Here is a 14,408-nt window from a genome sequence, read left to right on the forward strand (position 1 = left end):
ATTAAACTGTATAGGCTCAGCTCTTTTAATCTTTCCTCATAATTCAACCCCTGTGGTCCTGGAATCATGGTAGTTGCTCTTCTCTGGACCTTTTCTAGTGATGCTATTTCCTTTTTGGTGCCTGGAGACCAAAACTGCACACAGTACTCCAGATGAGGCCTTACCAGTGTGTTATAAAGCCTGAGCACAACTTCCTTGATAATAATAAGATTATTATAATAAGATAATAAATAATGAGTATAAAAAGGCAACACCACAATAAATTTCATCCCAGTGCATATGTAACTGCATCATATGCAGATTTTGCAATAATGGTGGGTCAGACAATTTGCTTAAGCACACCCCTCTTTCTCGACTCCCCTCCAAAGGGACTATCATTGCAGCAAAAGGCGAGTGGCTGCCAGTACCTGGATGCCATTATATGAACTTCTAATTCTGAACCCCTCCATATTTAACCCAAGCAATGTGCACTTGCTGTTGGTGTTTATGTTTCTCTGGGTTCCAAGAAATAAAGTTGCTGTCACTGTAGCTTCAAGTACGTGATAATTATCACCATAATTAAAGGATGTCTTCTTGTGGCTCCTGTTTTTGACTTGATCTCTTTCTCTATACTCTCCAGGCCTATAAATTTATGTTCTCTGGGTCACTTGTATCATTAAATAGATTTGGACCAACAAGTACCTCTCAATATCTCGTAACAAATGTTGTTTCCTTTGGAATACATAATACTCTTATTAAGTATAATATGCTAAATCTTTGCTTGCTTACTGAATACACATTCTGTCTCTTGTCTCTCTAAACAATGTAGAGATAGCTGTCTCAGTATGTATGACTGATGTCACCAGATGTTCTCCATATATCATGCCAAAGGCTTTGACACAACCTTTCTAGCTTATGGTTGTATAACTCCATAAATAAAAGTCACCCTCTAGTGGGTGTTTAATATGAGCATATCAAGTGTTTTCTTCATTCTCTTTTTGGAGATATTACTCATTTCTACAGATAGGGTCTCTACACCTGAGTACAGGTTAGGTCACTTTTGATAAATATTAACAGCAGAGCCCATAGGTAGATTATGTTTCCTTATTGATTAGTTTCTCTGAATGTGAGGTTATAGTATGAAGTATCTGAGTGTCCTCTTTTCTGGTCTGAGGATACACAATACCATAAACAGAGGTCACCCTCTACTGCCTCCTTATGTTGACTATCATACAGTATGTCCTTCCTTGTTCCCTTGTTGGAGGCTGTAGCCTCTCTTTCTGATCATCCTCTAGCTCAGTGTGTAGGGTTATACTGTGAACATTGCACTGGCAGAATATGTTAAGATAAAACAGATATTCTTCTGAGTTGACCTTCATTTCTAATTCTCTGTCTTTTTTCAGTTCTACAACATGTATCCAATTTTGGGAATCTTCTTGTCTGATCATAAAAAAGTCATCGCCAACTACAAAGAGTTCAGAAGATTCAATTTAGGTATTTATGATGAACGCAAAGATAAAGTAGACAGCAATGATCTGAAGTGCTTCATTGATGCTTTCATTGTTAAACGACAGGAAGAGGTAAAAACTGCATTAAAATAAAATCACTTGTTTTCATTAAGTATAACTGTTTGCTTGAAAATAAGAAGTGGGATTTACTGTCAACCATGCTGATTTTTATACATTGCTTGTTTCTTAGTCTTTATTTCCTATTGTTTACGAGAGAATTATGGTGCATATAGCGGTAAACTTACAGAAGGTACTGACGAATTCCAGGGTCTCGCATTGAATTTTATCAAAAATTTTCAAAGGGTTAAAAATTCACAGCTTCAGTTTATATAGAAGCTACATTTCTGCTCTGTAACATTTATTACTTTATACAGGATATCTTTGGATTTCTGATATCCTCCAGTAATGTAAAAATGACAATTTTGGTTTATGGACGAGTTACATTTCTAATTTGTATTCTGTTTATTTTATTTCATTATTATTTGGTTGCCTGAACAGGGGAGGCTTTGGGTTCACTATCATTTTTAGAATATTAGAAATTAAATTTTTTTTTTGGAGTGCGAAGGAGTCTTGGGTTTTATTAATTTAAATAAAAATATATAAAAAATTACCAATGTTAAACCTGAGAAACCTTGCTATACCTGTAATGATGTAAAGGGTACAATGATCCACTTGGCATGAAAACTAGCATACACAACAGGGCTGCTTGAGTAAAAAAAATGTTTTTAATCCACAAAGGACCAATTCCTTTCTCCAGAACCGACATGGGGTGGCTAACCCCTGGTAAATATCTGGATAGCCAACATGTTTGCTCAGGGGATGCAACCTGACATTTTGCCAGAAAGAGCTGAGCCACAGAGAGTGTAACGTGGGGTGTAAATGGCAGTGCAGAATGTTAAACGCATGCCACTGGAGGCAGGGACAACTGCTGGTGTTACATGGGATATTCTTTAAGGTCAGGAATTGTTCTGTAAGTAAATGTCATCAGGAGAGCCTGACATCAAAGGCCACACAATAAGTGACAATGCTCTGGGTGTATTGCGTTTTGTGAGGTGTGTGCTTGTGTTTTCCTGATCAGAGTATTGAAAGATGGCGCCCTGCCCAGGGTTTGTTTCTTGCCTTGTGCCCTGTGTTGGCTGGGATTGGCTCCAGCAGACCCCCGTGACCCTATAGTTAGGTTATAGCGGGTTGGATGATGGATGGAAGTATTGAAAATATTTAAGAATTGTATGGATACCCTTATAGAGAGAGACAGAGAGAGGTTGGGAGCATGCAGTGATACAGCATTTTGCCGCACCCACCACACGATGTACCACCTCAGGATCCCAAATTAAGACTCGAGTGCAGCCGTGCAATAGGAAACACCTCAGCAGCACACTAGTTTGAATGGAGCAGTGTTAGTGAGGTCTTTTACAATGGCTGGAGTGCCCAACCTGCCAACAACCCCTGAAGTTTCCTTTGCAAGCTGGAGGATCTGCTTGCAGGGCTGGATGCAGGGTAACATCCTACCCAGGATAGAGCAGTAGACTGTTAAATAAATAGCAGTACAAATAGCAGCTACGCTTTTGGGTGTTTTTATTTATTTTTATTTTAGAAGTGAGTTATTCTATTGCTTTTGGAAATTGTTCTTGGTTACCAGGTTTAGTCCTGTTTCCTTGACACATTGTAGTTTTAATAATTTTATAAATGTTTATTTATTTATTTATTTATTCATTCATTCATTCATATTTTAATAGGAGAGTAAAAGCACCAAAACATACTTTCATGAAGATAACATGGCCATTACCTCGTTAAACTTATTTGGGGCTGGAACAGAAACCACCTCAACCACTCTCCGGTGGGGTCTCCTGCTAATGATGAAATATCCAGAGGTGCAGGGTGAGTTTAACAAAATATGTGCAATCCTACTCTTCAGTAGCCCACAGTGCTCAGTGTTTCAGTTTGAACTATGTTTATTTTTTTCATCCACTAGCAAAAGTTCACCAGGAAATAGAAAGTGTGATTGGGAAGGAGCGCAACCCACAGGCTAATGACCGGAAACACATGCCTTACACTGAGGCAGTTCTGCACGAAATCCAGAGGTTCAGCAACGTGGTGCCTATGGGCATACCGCACCAAACGGCGGTGGACACAACCTTCCGCGGATACACAGTCCCCAAGGTGAGGTTGCTTAGGTACATCTCTGGGTGAGCTGTGAATGTGTTGTATGCTACATGATTGATTTCAAGGATGCTACACCAATAAAGCAATGCTCTTTGTGTATTTAGTTATTTTATTCTAAAATATACAGTATATACTGTATTTTATAAGTAGTTCACTCTTTGGCTGTTTGATCACTAATGAATGGCCAGTTTGATTAATTTTCTTGTTCTGCAGTTAGAAAGCTTTCATAAGAAACTTGCCTTGCAAATTTACACCTGGACACCGTACTTCGATACAGATAAACATGTCAGTCTCTGAGGATTAAGTGACGACTGCTTTCTTTTCTAAGCTGTCTGGGCGTTTTCCTTTTCACTGTTCATAGATAGATAGATTACAGTTTATTTGTCCCCAAGGGAAAATTAAAAAAAATTCAGAAACTCCCAAAATAAATAAATAAATATAATAAAAACAAATAACAACACCCAATGCACATAAACACTTCTGGCTTGGATAACATGGAGCTGCTGCTGTTAGTGTCAGGCTTCTAAGCGGCAGCAAGAGGAGGTTAGGCCTGCTCGGATCACACCACAGGTTTATATTTAAAGTCATTAATTTTTGGATAGAACAGGTCCAGCTGGAAGTGTCCATGGATGGAATGTGCTTGATAGACCCTCGATTCCAGCATTTTGAATGATTGAACCTTAAGATTTTGATACAGAGTGATTTATTTGTGTTGCTGACTCAGCCATGATGATGTAACTTACTTTCCTGGGCAGTGACATGGACGAATTTAGTCCAGATGTCATCGACTTGATCACACACTTTAGCACTAATTGTACTGTATAAATGGTAATTAGATTTAGGGTTAAGAAGTACTTGTGATGAAGTCTGAAGATGTCTTAGTTAATTATAAATTTATACGAAGTAAATTGTAGCACAACCAGACAGACTGGTACCTTTGTCTGCACACAGTCAAAAGTTTATTTTAAAGAAATTACTTGGTCAGCTTTGTTCATTAAGGATCAGGCTAATATTTGATAAGGAGATGACAACACTGCAGGTTGCAGGCATAAAGTCCATCGGTTAATGAGTTGTGTTTGAAAACAAAGTTTATCACTGAACCTGAGCAATTCACATCACCGGCTTGTGTACCTCTTCCATGAAAATGTACCTCAATGATGCCATGTGGTATTATACGTGTGAATGGAAGTAATTTAAAACATTAGTTTAGGTTTCAGGACTGAGCAACAAAGTTTCATGCATGGTATTGTTTTTCAACATGGATTGTTATTTCTTTATCTTTGAAAACATTCTCTGTAAAATCCTTTTTATGCTATCATCCTCATAAACCATATTACAAAGGAGAGGAATATATTGAGTCTATTGGCCATGATTGGTCAGCAAAAAGCTAAGATGTCCCAATGTCTTATCCAGATTTTTTTAAAAGCTTTAAGTGCATGACCTGGTAGCTTCTTCCATTTTTGTGCCACTCTTTCTGTAAAGAAGTGATTCTTTGTTTCTGTTTTGAATGAACATTCCCTTAGCTTCTTCCAGTGTCCTCCAACTTGAAACTCTGGTATTAAATCATAGTCAGCAACAGGCAAGTCATCCTGTTCATTTCCCAGTCCCTGGTCATTTTTGCATTCGTGTGTATGGAATGAACCACATGTGTATTTGTTTTGTCTGTTTAATGTTTTTTTTTTTTTAATATGGTATACAACCATTCAACCACCTCTAAAAACAGAACCTTTATACATGCAAGCCACTGTCCTGCAAAGACGAGCGTGCATGTAGAAAAGAACTGAAAACCTCATACTGACCTTTAAGGATTTTGACACTCTTGATATCCTTCTGCTGTGAAACATTCTGACCTGTCATTGTTTACAAGTCTTAAACAACTATTATCATACACTGATAATTTCACTGTATTATCTATATCTATTTATTATTTATTTATTATATTACATATCTGTTGACTATATTTATGTATTTAGATTGCAAATACCATACATTGCATCAATGTTCATATTGCTAACTACACATCAATATTGCTGCTACCTCTTTGTCTTGTCTTTGCACAATGTCTTGTTTGTGTTTTAATTTTAAATTTGAATTTTAATTCTATCATTCATTTATTATTTGCACGTCATGTTACACTGTGGACCCTGAGCTTCGCAAATGCGTCTATCTGTATACTTTTATATGGTTGAGATGACAATAAAGTTCACTTTGACTTTGATCAGGGCCAGGCGGAATTTCCCGTGAATGGTCTGCAGAAAAAAGAGAAAAAGAGTCCAGTCTGGCTCAGAATTAACCTCATTCAAGCCCTTTAGCTGCCTAACATGCATATTATAGGGCTTTTTGTCTTTATTAAAACCAAACTTTTTAAGCAAAAAATCTGAACCTCCTTACTTTGTGAATCGAAGTCAGCACAGGAAATGATTTGGTGTGTGTTAGGTGCTGTTTGACATTGTTGATGGTGCTGTGATGTTCGCAGAGTCAATGGGGGCTCTTGAGAGATTGAGTGAAGCATCTGAGTGTCTGGGCTTGCGGGTGTCCAGGCCTTTAATGACCTATTGGGCACAGCCATCAGCAGTATGTCTGTCTGCAGAGAGAGTGTCAACCTTGTTGAGAGGTTCACTTACATCGGCAGTGAAATTCATGTCTCTGGTGACTCTTCATATGAAGTCAGTAGACAGATTGGGAGAGTATGGGGGGGTCATGAGGTCAGAGCGCTGGAGTGTGTGGAAGTCCTGATATCTATGCAAAAGGAAGAAGGTCCAAATCTTTAGAGTCCTGGTGCTTCCTGTTTTGCTATATGGTTGCGAGAAGTGGATACTATCCAGTGACCTGAGCTGAACACTGAACTCCTTTGGTACTGTGTCTCTTCAAAGAATCCTTAGGTACCACTGGTTTGACTTTGTGTCGAATGAACAGTTGCTCACGGGAGTCCTAAATGAGGCATGCTGCATTGTGAGGGTGATCCGGCTCGCAGGATCCTCATTGCTGAGGACCCGAGTGGCTGAACCAGGCCAAGGGGATGACCACATAACATCTGGCTTCTCCAGATAGACGGGAATTTCTGGACCATGTGTCTGCCTGAGCTGTTTCATCATGTGGTGGGTGCAGCAACGCGCTGTACCAGTGTATGCTCCACAATCTGACCTGACCTGTCGTATCAAATTAAATGGTTTTAGATTTTTATTTGATTCTGAATTAGTAATGATGAACAGACAGTTGACCTATACACATCATTAAAAGTGAAGTTTACAAAGTGCCTTAAACAAAACCATATTCAACTGCCTCAAAGAACCAATATTATGTTAGCAACTGATCTACTGCTGATAAGAAATCCATCACTGACTGTTCATAAGCAAATAAGTAAATTTAAAGTCAGTCAGTCATCATCTAACCCACTATATCCTAACACAGGGTCACGGGAGTCTGCTGGAGCCAATCCCAGCCAACACAGGGTGCAAGGCAGGAACAAATCCTTGGGCATGGCACCAGCCCACAGCAGGGCGCATGCACACACACCAAGCACACACTAGGGCCAGTTTAGGATCGCCAATGCACCTAACCTGCATGTCTTTGGACTGTGGGAGGAAACCCACGCAGACACAGGGAGAACATGCAAACTCCACGCAGGGAGGGCCTGGGAAGCAAATCCAGGTCTCCTTACTGTGAGGCAGCAGCGCTACCGCTGTGCCACCTTAAATTTAAATTAAAATAATTTGATGTATATATTCAGTAAAGGTGAAACATGTGAATCTGCATGATAACCCACAATTTACATTGTGCTGTCCAGAAGTCATTTAACTCATAATTAAAACTAACCCTGTAAACAGTAAGTATCCTACAACCTGGCCATTTTACAAGAACATCTGGAAACTGGGGCCTAAAAAGATAAACCTAGGAACAGAAAAATGAGTTAGCAAGCCTTCAACCTTGAAATGGAATAAAGCAGCTTCAGATGACAAATGGTTGAGAATAATATGCCCTCTTAGAATATACAGGTCATAGTAATAACTGAAACTTTGCGATATCATATGCATTTTAATTTTGTTGAAACCTTTTCTGTGTCTGTAACTGTGGCTGTAGTTTCTGTTGATTTTTATATGACTGTGAAGATGTTTGGGGAAAGCGTTATACGAACATGGAAAATGCCAGTCTCTGATACTGCAATACTTTGTCTTCATTTACAACAGTGTTTTATTATGTATGCTTCAAAATATTCTTCATGTCTGGAAATACAGTATCTATTTATTTAAATGTACCTTTATTTATATATGTCCTTGTTTGGTTTTAGGGCACGCCTGTCATCACTCTGCTCACCTCTGTTCTCTATGATAAGACTCAGTGGGCCACACCTCATCAGTTTAATGTTAATCACTTCCTGGATGACCAGGGGAAATTCATCACAAGAGAAGCTTTCCTGCCCTTTTCAGCAGGTGAGTGTTTAACTGGTGGTTGCCTGTGGCTTCATGCATGCAAATTAACTAGTCATTTTCTTAACACTAACTGACTAACTGACTGACTGACTGACTGACTGACTGACTGACTGACATAAACACATATGACTGTAGGATGAATGTTCCAGCATCCCTCCCAAGATTGATCCAGTTCCCTTGCCTGACCAGGAGGCCAGTATAATGGATGGTTAGGAAGGGAGGTGTGATGTTACCCCACTGGCCAGGAGATGGATGTGGAGGAACACTATAGCAGTGATTGAACTGGGTTTAGTGAGCCAGCAGCTGTGGATAGACATCCTGGAAGTGGAAACAGACCAGCAGGAATGGTTAGCAGTGCTTTTTCTGTTCATGTGGCCAGACATTTTGGATAGTGAGAGACTGCCTTCCATGGGCAGACCGTTCCACCATACACTGGGTAGCAGAATCCCTTCTGAGGAGCCTTGGTGTGGATGAGCATATGAGTTGTGGTCCTATAGGGCTGCCCTGTTGGACAGCTGTCAGGAATTGAGTGCTCTGAGGCTAACGGGGTTTCGCCTGACATGGAAGTTCTTCCTGCAGACAGTGGATTGAGCACCAGAAGGACTCCCATTTGGGTTTAAAATGGGCCTTCCTCTTTGTCTAAGAGTTGGAGTTGGAAGACAAAGCTTACTGGGAGATGTTGAGATGGAAGAAAAGAAAGGATTATGCTGTGCTGTACTGAACAAAAAAAGCCTATTAAAAATACAATATACTTTAAAAGCACTTGATTTGAACCCGGGACTGTTTTTGCATAGTTTTGTGTGCTGCTTGGGGCTCTGTTGTGCCCCCTAACAGCCACAACTATCAAAGAGCAGTTTCAAATTTTTGTAGTGATGTAAACAAATGATCGCAGGATGACAGGAATGCCAAGGGTGCCAGCTGGCAAAAAAATTTTTTTTTTTCAATCAACAAAACAGAAATTAATGAAAACAGGCACTTCACTTGTGCAGGTTATAAGAAAGAAAGTCTTCATTCACAAGGCAAAAAAAGATGGACTTCAGGGTACTCAAGCGAGGTCCACATCAGAATGTGATGACTATCTCTGGCTGCTCTGCCTTTATATGTTGAAAACCAGAAGGGTCAGGGCTGCCCTCAAGGATCGATTACTCCAGGCTGTGTAAGAAGATGGAGACAAGTCTGTTAATGGCAGTGCCCCCTCTCAACCCGGGGTGGTATTACGTACTTGGGCTGAGCCTGGAGCATGACCCTCTGGCATGCATGTGTTGTGCAATGCCATGCTGAATGTACTCTTTGACTTTATAAAACCTCAACTCCTTTTAGAACGAGGTCCCTTTTCCTTGTTAACACAGAGGAGAGACTCATTCAAACAAAAACATGTCTAGTGGGTGGAAGAAATGTCTTTAGGGTCTGTCCCTGAGGAGCAGAATAGATTCAGCCAGAAGCTTGAGCTCCATCGCTGAAGATGATCATAGGTGAACTACCATTTCTTTTTAACCTTTAACCTTGTCTCTGTTGAGCCCATTCCACAGAAATGCCAGCCATTCTTCAGAAGGCTTGCCTTCATGACTCACTGCCGATCGCTCCTGCAAAGAAAAGCAGAATAGGCTTTGGAGCAGGCTTAGGAGTTCCTCGTTCCATTTCCGGCGCCATCCTCTGTGCTCTTGACTTACTGGACTTTGCATGATTAATCAATATGAGCTGTGATAACATAAAATGTCACACCAGTTTGTTTTCTATGGAGCTTTTCCCTAGTGAACAAATAAATCCTGGGGAACTTTGCAAGTGTAGTATAATACAACCATTTCCACTGGCTTTAGACTACATCAAGTAACTAATGGAAAACACGGACGTTATCACTTTATAGCCTATAACTAGACACTGTGGAAGTTGACCCGGACACAGACAGGCAGACACATTCATGTCACCCACAAACACCCTTTGTTGATAATATTTACAAAATCCGTGCACTTCCCAGTGCCTCTTGCACCGTTCCCCCAAATGTCCAGGCCCCACAGTCCTTGTGCCTTTCTCCTGGCCGCCTCCAATCCTTTCACCAGCTTCGTCTCTCTTCCACCTGACTTCCGCTATCGACTGAAGGGAGGCGGCCCCTTAAATAGGAACCCGGATGGGCTCCAGCTGCTTCCCGACACTCCTCCATAGATACGCCGCAGTGTGGCGGAAGTGCCGGCTGCGCACCCAGAAACCGTCCGGGTGTCCCCTGTCGTCTTCCCCCCCAGCACTTCCTGGTGTGGCGGAAGTGCTGGGCTCCAGGGATATTTAGGCGCCAGGGCGCCACCTGGCGGTGGCCACGGGTCCCTACAGGGCTGGGCTTCCAAGCCCTTTACCCGAGACCCCCAACATAACCAGGGCGGACGCCCCCTCGCGGTCTGGAGGAGGCACAAGCCCTCCTCCGGTCCTCCTGGGTGTCCCAGCTGGGCTCCAGCCCCGGCCGGATGCCACAACACGTACACACTTGCACTGGAACGGCATGTCATGGTGGCGTTATAATGGGAAGGACAATTCAGGTTTAGCAACTGAACTTTGTTTGCAGTGAAGAGTATATTGAAAATAAATGAAATATTTAGGAGGGCTTTAAATATATATCAAGGGTTATTAATTTAAAAATGTAATTTAAATTTTGAGTTCTCTGAGTTACTGGCTTTTACCATCACCTGTTCTTTCAGACTGCGTCATTTCTAATGTTCTGCTTATCTCTGCTTATCCTAGAGATGCTGCTTTGCTTGTTTCTTTTCATGATGTCTCTTTGTTCAACAGTCATGGGCTACAAATCACATATCACTGTTTGGACACTTGTTCTTTCCGTCATGAGTCAATATGTGCACTGATAAAACTGCTTGACATGAGTACGAAAGCTTAATGCGAAAGAAAACTGTTAGACTACTAAAACATAAAACAAGTTTAACTTATTCATTTAAATTAGATCATATACTATATTCTTAATATGTGGTCCTTACAAAAGAAAAAGTCCGTGCCTAACCACATCTCTCTCTCTCAAGTGTCCTGTCCGATGCAGACATTGGTGCTCATGGTCTTTATCCTCTCTTTTCACTTGCCACTAAAAATCTCATAACCACACGGGGAATCAAAATGTTTTACATTCTGCAGTTTTGGTATCATTCAGAGGAGAAGACATCCATTTGGTTATGTAGTGGTGTTTGTAATATAGTGTATAATTTAAAACACAGAATTTAGTCATTTATGCTATGTTAACTTGAAAGTATATATGGTGGATTCAGAAAGCATTCAGACCCCGTCACCTTCTGCAAAGTTGTTGATTTAATTCTAGATTTAAAAAATGTGCCCGTTTTTCCCATTCATCTACACTCTACATACAGTGCATCCGGAAAGTATTCACAGCGCATCACTTTTCCCACATTTTGTTATGTTACAGCCTTATTCCAAAATGGATTAAATTCATTTTTTTCCTCAGAATTCTACACCCAACACCCCATAATGACAACGTGAAAAAAGTTTACTTGAGATTTTTGCAAATTTATTAAAAATAAAAAAACTGAGAAATCAAATGTACATAAGTATTCACAGCCTTTGCTCAATACTTTGTCGATGCACCTTTGGCAGCAATTACAGCCTCAAGTCTTTTTGAATATGATGCCACAAGCTTGGCACACCTATCCTTGGCCAGTTTCGCCCATTCCTCTTTGCAGCACCTCTCAAGCTCCATCAGGTTGGATGGGAAGCACTGGTGCACAGCCATTTTAAGATCTCTCCAGAGATGTTCAATCGGATTCAAGTCTGGGCTCTGGCTCGGCCACTCAAGGACATTCACAGAATTTTCCTGAAGCCACTTCTTTGATATCATGGCTGTGTGCTTGGGGTCGTTGTCCTGCTGAAAGATGAGCCGTCGCCCCAGTCTGAGGTCAAGAGCGCACTGGAGCAGGTTTTCATTCAGGATGTCTCTGTACATTGCTGCAGTCATCTTTCCCTTTATCCTGACTAGTCTCCCAGTTCCTGCTGCTGAAAAACATCCTCACAGCATGATGCTGCCACCACCATGCTTCACAGTAGGGATGGTATTGGCCTGGTGATGAGCGGTGCCTGGTTTTCTCCAAACGTGATGCCTGGCATTCACACCAGAGAGTTCAATCTTTGTCTCATCAGACCAGAAAATTTTGTTTCTCATGGTCTGAGAGTCCTTCAGGTGCCTTTTGGCAAACTCCAGACGGGCTGCCTTGTGCCTTTTACTAAAGAGTGGCTTCCGTCTTGCCACTCTACCATACAGGCCTGATTGTTGGATTGCTGCAGAGATGATTGTCCTTCTGGAAGGTTCTCCTCTCTCCACAGAGGACCTCTGGAACTCTGACAGAGTGACCATCGGGTTCTTGGTCACCTTCCTAACTAAGGCCCTTCTCTCCCGATCACTCAGTGTAGATGGCCGGCCAGCTCTAGGAAGAGTCCTGGTGGTTTCGAACTTCTTCCACTTACAGATGATGGAGGCCACTGTGCTCATTGGAAATTTTTCTGTAACCTTCCCCAGATTTGTGCCTTGAGACAATCCTGTCTCGGAGGTCTACAGACAATTCCTTTGACTTCATGCTTGGTTTGTGCTCTGACATGAACTGTCAACTGTGGGACCTTATATAGACAGGTGTGTGCCTTTCCAAATCATGTCCAATCAACTGAATTTACCACAGGTGGACTCCAATTAAGCTGCAGAAACATCTCAAGGATGATCAGGGAAACAGGATGCACCTGAGCTCAATTTTGAGCTTCATGGCAAAGGCTGTGAATACTTATGTAAATGTGCTTTTTCAATTTGTTTTATTTTTAATAAATTTGCAAAAATCTCAAGTAAACTTTTTTCACGTTGTCATTATGGGGTGTTGTGTGTAGAATTCTGAGGAAAAAAATGAATTTAATCCATTTTGGAATAAGGCTGTAACATAACAAAATGTGGAAAAAGTGATGCGTTGTGAATACTTTCCGAATGCATTGTATCTACATAATTTAACTCACCCATAATAACAAAGTAAAGCTTTTTTTTTTAAAAAAAGGTTTGCAAATCTTTTAAAAATTCAAAAATGAAATCTCTCATTCCTATACATATTCAGATCCTAAGCTGTGGCACTCCAGACTGTTGTCAGGTGTATCCTAGATGTGTCTAGATCTTGATTGGAGATCAGCCTTGGACAACTGAATTGCTAGGACTTTGTTTAGAAAGGCACACACTTGTGTCTACAAAGACCCACACTTTACACTGCATGTCAGGTCAAAAACCAAGCCGTAACGTCCAAGCAACTCTCTGTAGACATCCATGATGAAATTGTGGTGAGGCATAGGTCAGGGCAAAGGGATAAAATCATTTCTAAAGATTTGCATATTCCAGGAGCATAGTGGCTTCAACAATTGTGAAATGTATGATATCTGCAACCACCAGGACTCTTCCTAGAGTTGGGTGTCCAGGCAAGAAGGGCTTTAGTCAGGGAGGTGACTAAGAGTCCAATGGACACTCTTAATTGAACTTCAGAGTCTTCTGTTGAGATAGGAGAACCTGTCATAAAGAGAATAGATAGGTGGAAGCCACACTTACTAGACAGCATTTAATAGAATTTGAGAGCATGAGGAAAATGATTCTATAGTTCAGTGTTACAAAAACAATGCTTTTGGTAGAATTTCAAGCAATATGAATGCAGGCAAATACAGAGCGGTCCTTGAAGAAAACCTGCTTCAGAGTGCATGTAAACTCAGACTGAGTTTGACAGATCACCTTTAAGAATGAGAATTACTTGAAACAGACAGTAAAGACAATGGTGGAATGGTTTAGGGACAAGTTTCTGATTGTCCTTGAGTGGCCCAAGCAAAGCCCGGATTTGAAACCCATTGAAGAGGAGAAACCTGAAGATGAAATATGGCAGTATACAGACATTCCTATCCAGTTTAACAGAGCTTTAGAGGATCTGCCAGGAAAAATGAGATAAACTGCCCCAAATCCAAGTGTGCAAAGCTAGTCGAGACTTCCCCCAAAATGATTTAAAGCAGTAATTTCTGCTAAAGGAAACTCTACAAACTACTGAATTAAGGAGTCCGTGTACTCATATGAATGAGACATTTCAGATTTTGATTTTTAATAAATTTGCAAACCTTTCTGAAAACATTTTAGAACTTTGTCATTATGAATGATTGAGTTTAGACTGATGGGCAAACATGACAAATGTATTCCTTTAAAGTTAGATCTATAATGCAGTAAAGCGTGCAGAAAGTGAACAGCTCTGAATACTTTCTGAATCCACTGTATTTTGCCGCTAGTCTCTACTTTATTTTTAATTGTCACTTTTTAAGCAATTAAATG

The 14,408-nt window shown here is 40.8% G+C and overlaps 1 protein-coding gene across 1 annotated transcript in view; it reads left to right on the plus strand.

Annotated features, from left to right (window-relative positions):
* LOC120518062 overlaps positions 1–14,408 on the plus strand; it is a 51,654-nt gene that overhangs the window by 10,058 nt on the left and 27,188 nt on the right. Inside the window, exons 5-8 of the mRNA XM_039740647.1 lie at positions 1,383–1,559; positions 3,224–3,365; positions 3,460–3,647; positions 7,939–8,080. Coding sequence (XP_039596581.1) covers positions 1,383–1,559; positions 3,224–3,365; positions 3,460–3,647; positions 7,939–8,080 — 649 coding nt within the window. The remainder of the gene's footprint in view (positions 1–1,382; positions 1,560–3,223; positions 3,366–3,459; positions 3,648–7,938; positions 8,081–14,408) is intronic.

Source organism: Polypterus senegalus, chromosome 17 (assembly GCF_016835505.1).
Source record: "Polypterus senegalus isolate Bchr_013 chromosome 17, ASM1683550v1, whole genome shotgun sequence".
In the NCBI taxonomy this organism is placed as follows: Eukaryota; Metazoa; Chordata; class Cladistia; order Polypteriformes; family Polypteridae; genus Polypterus; species Polypterus senegalus.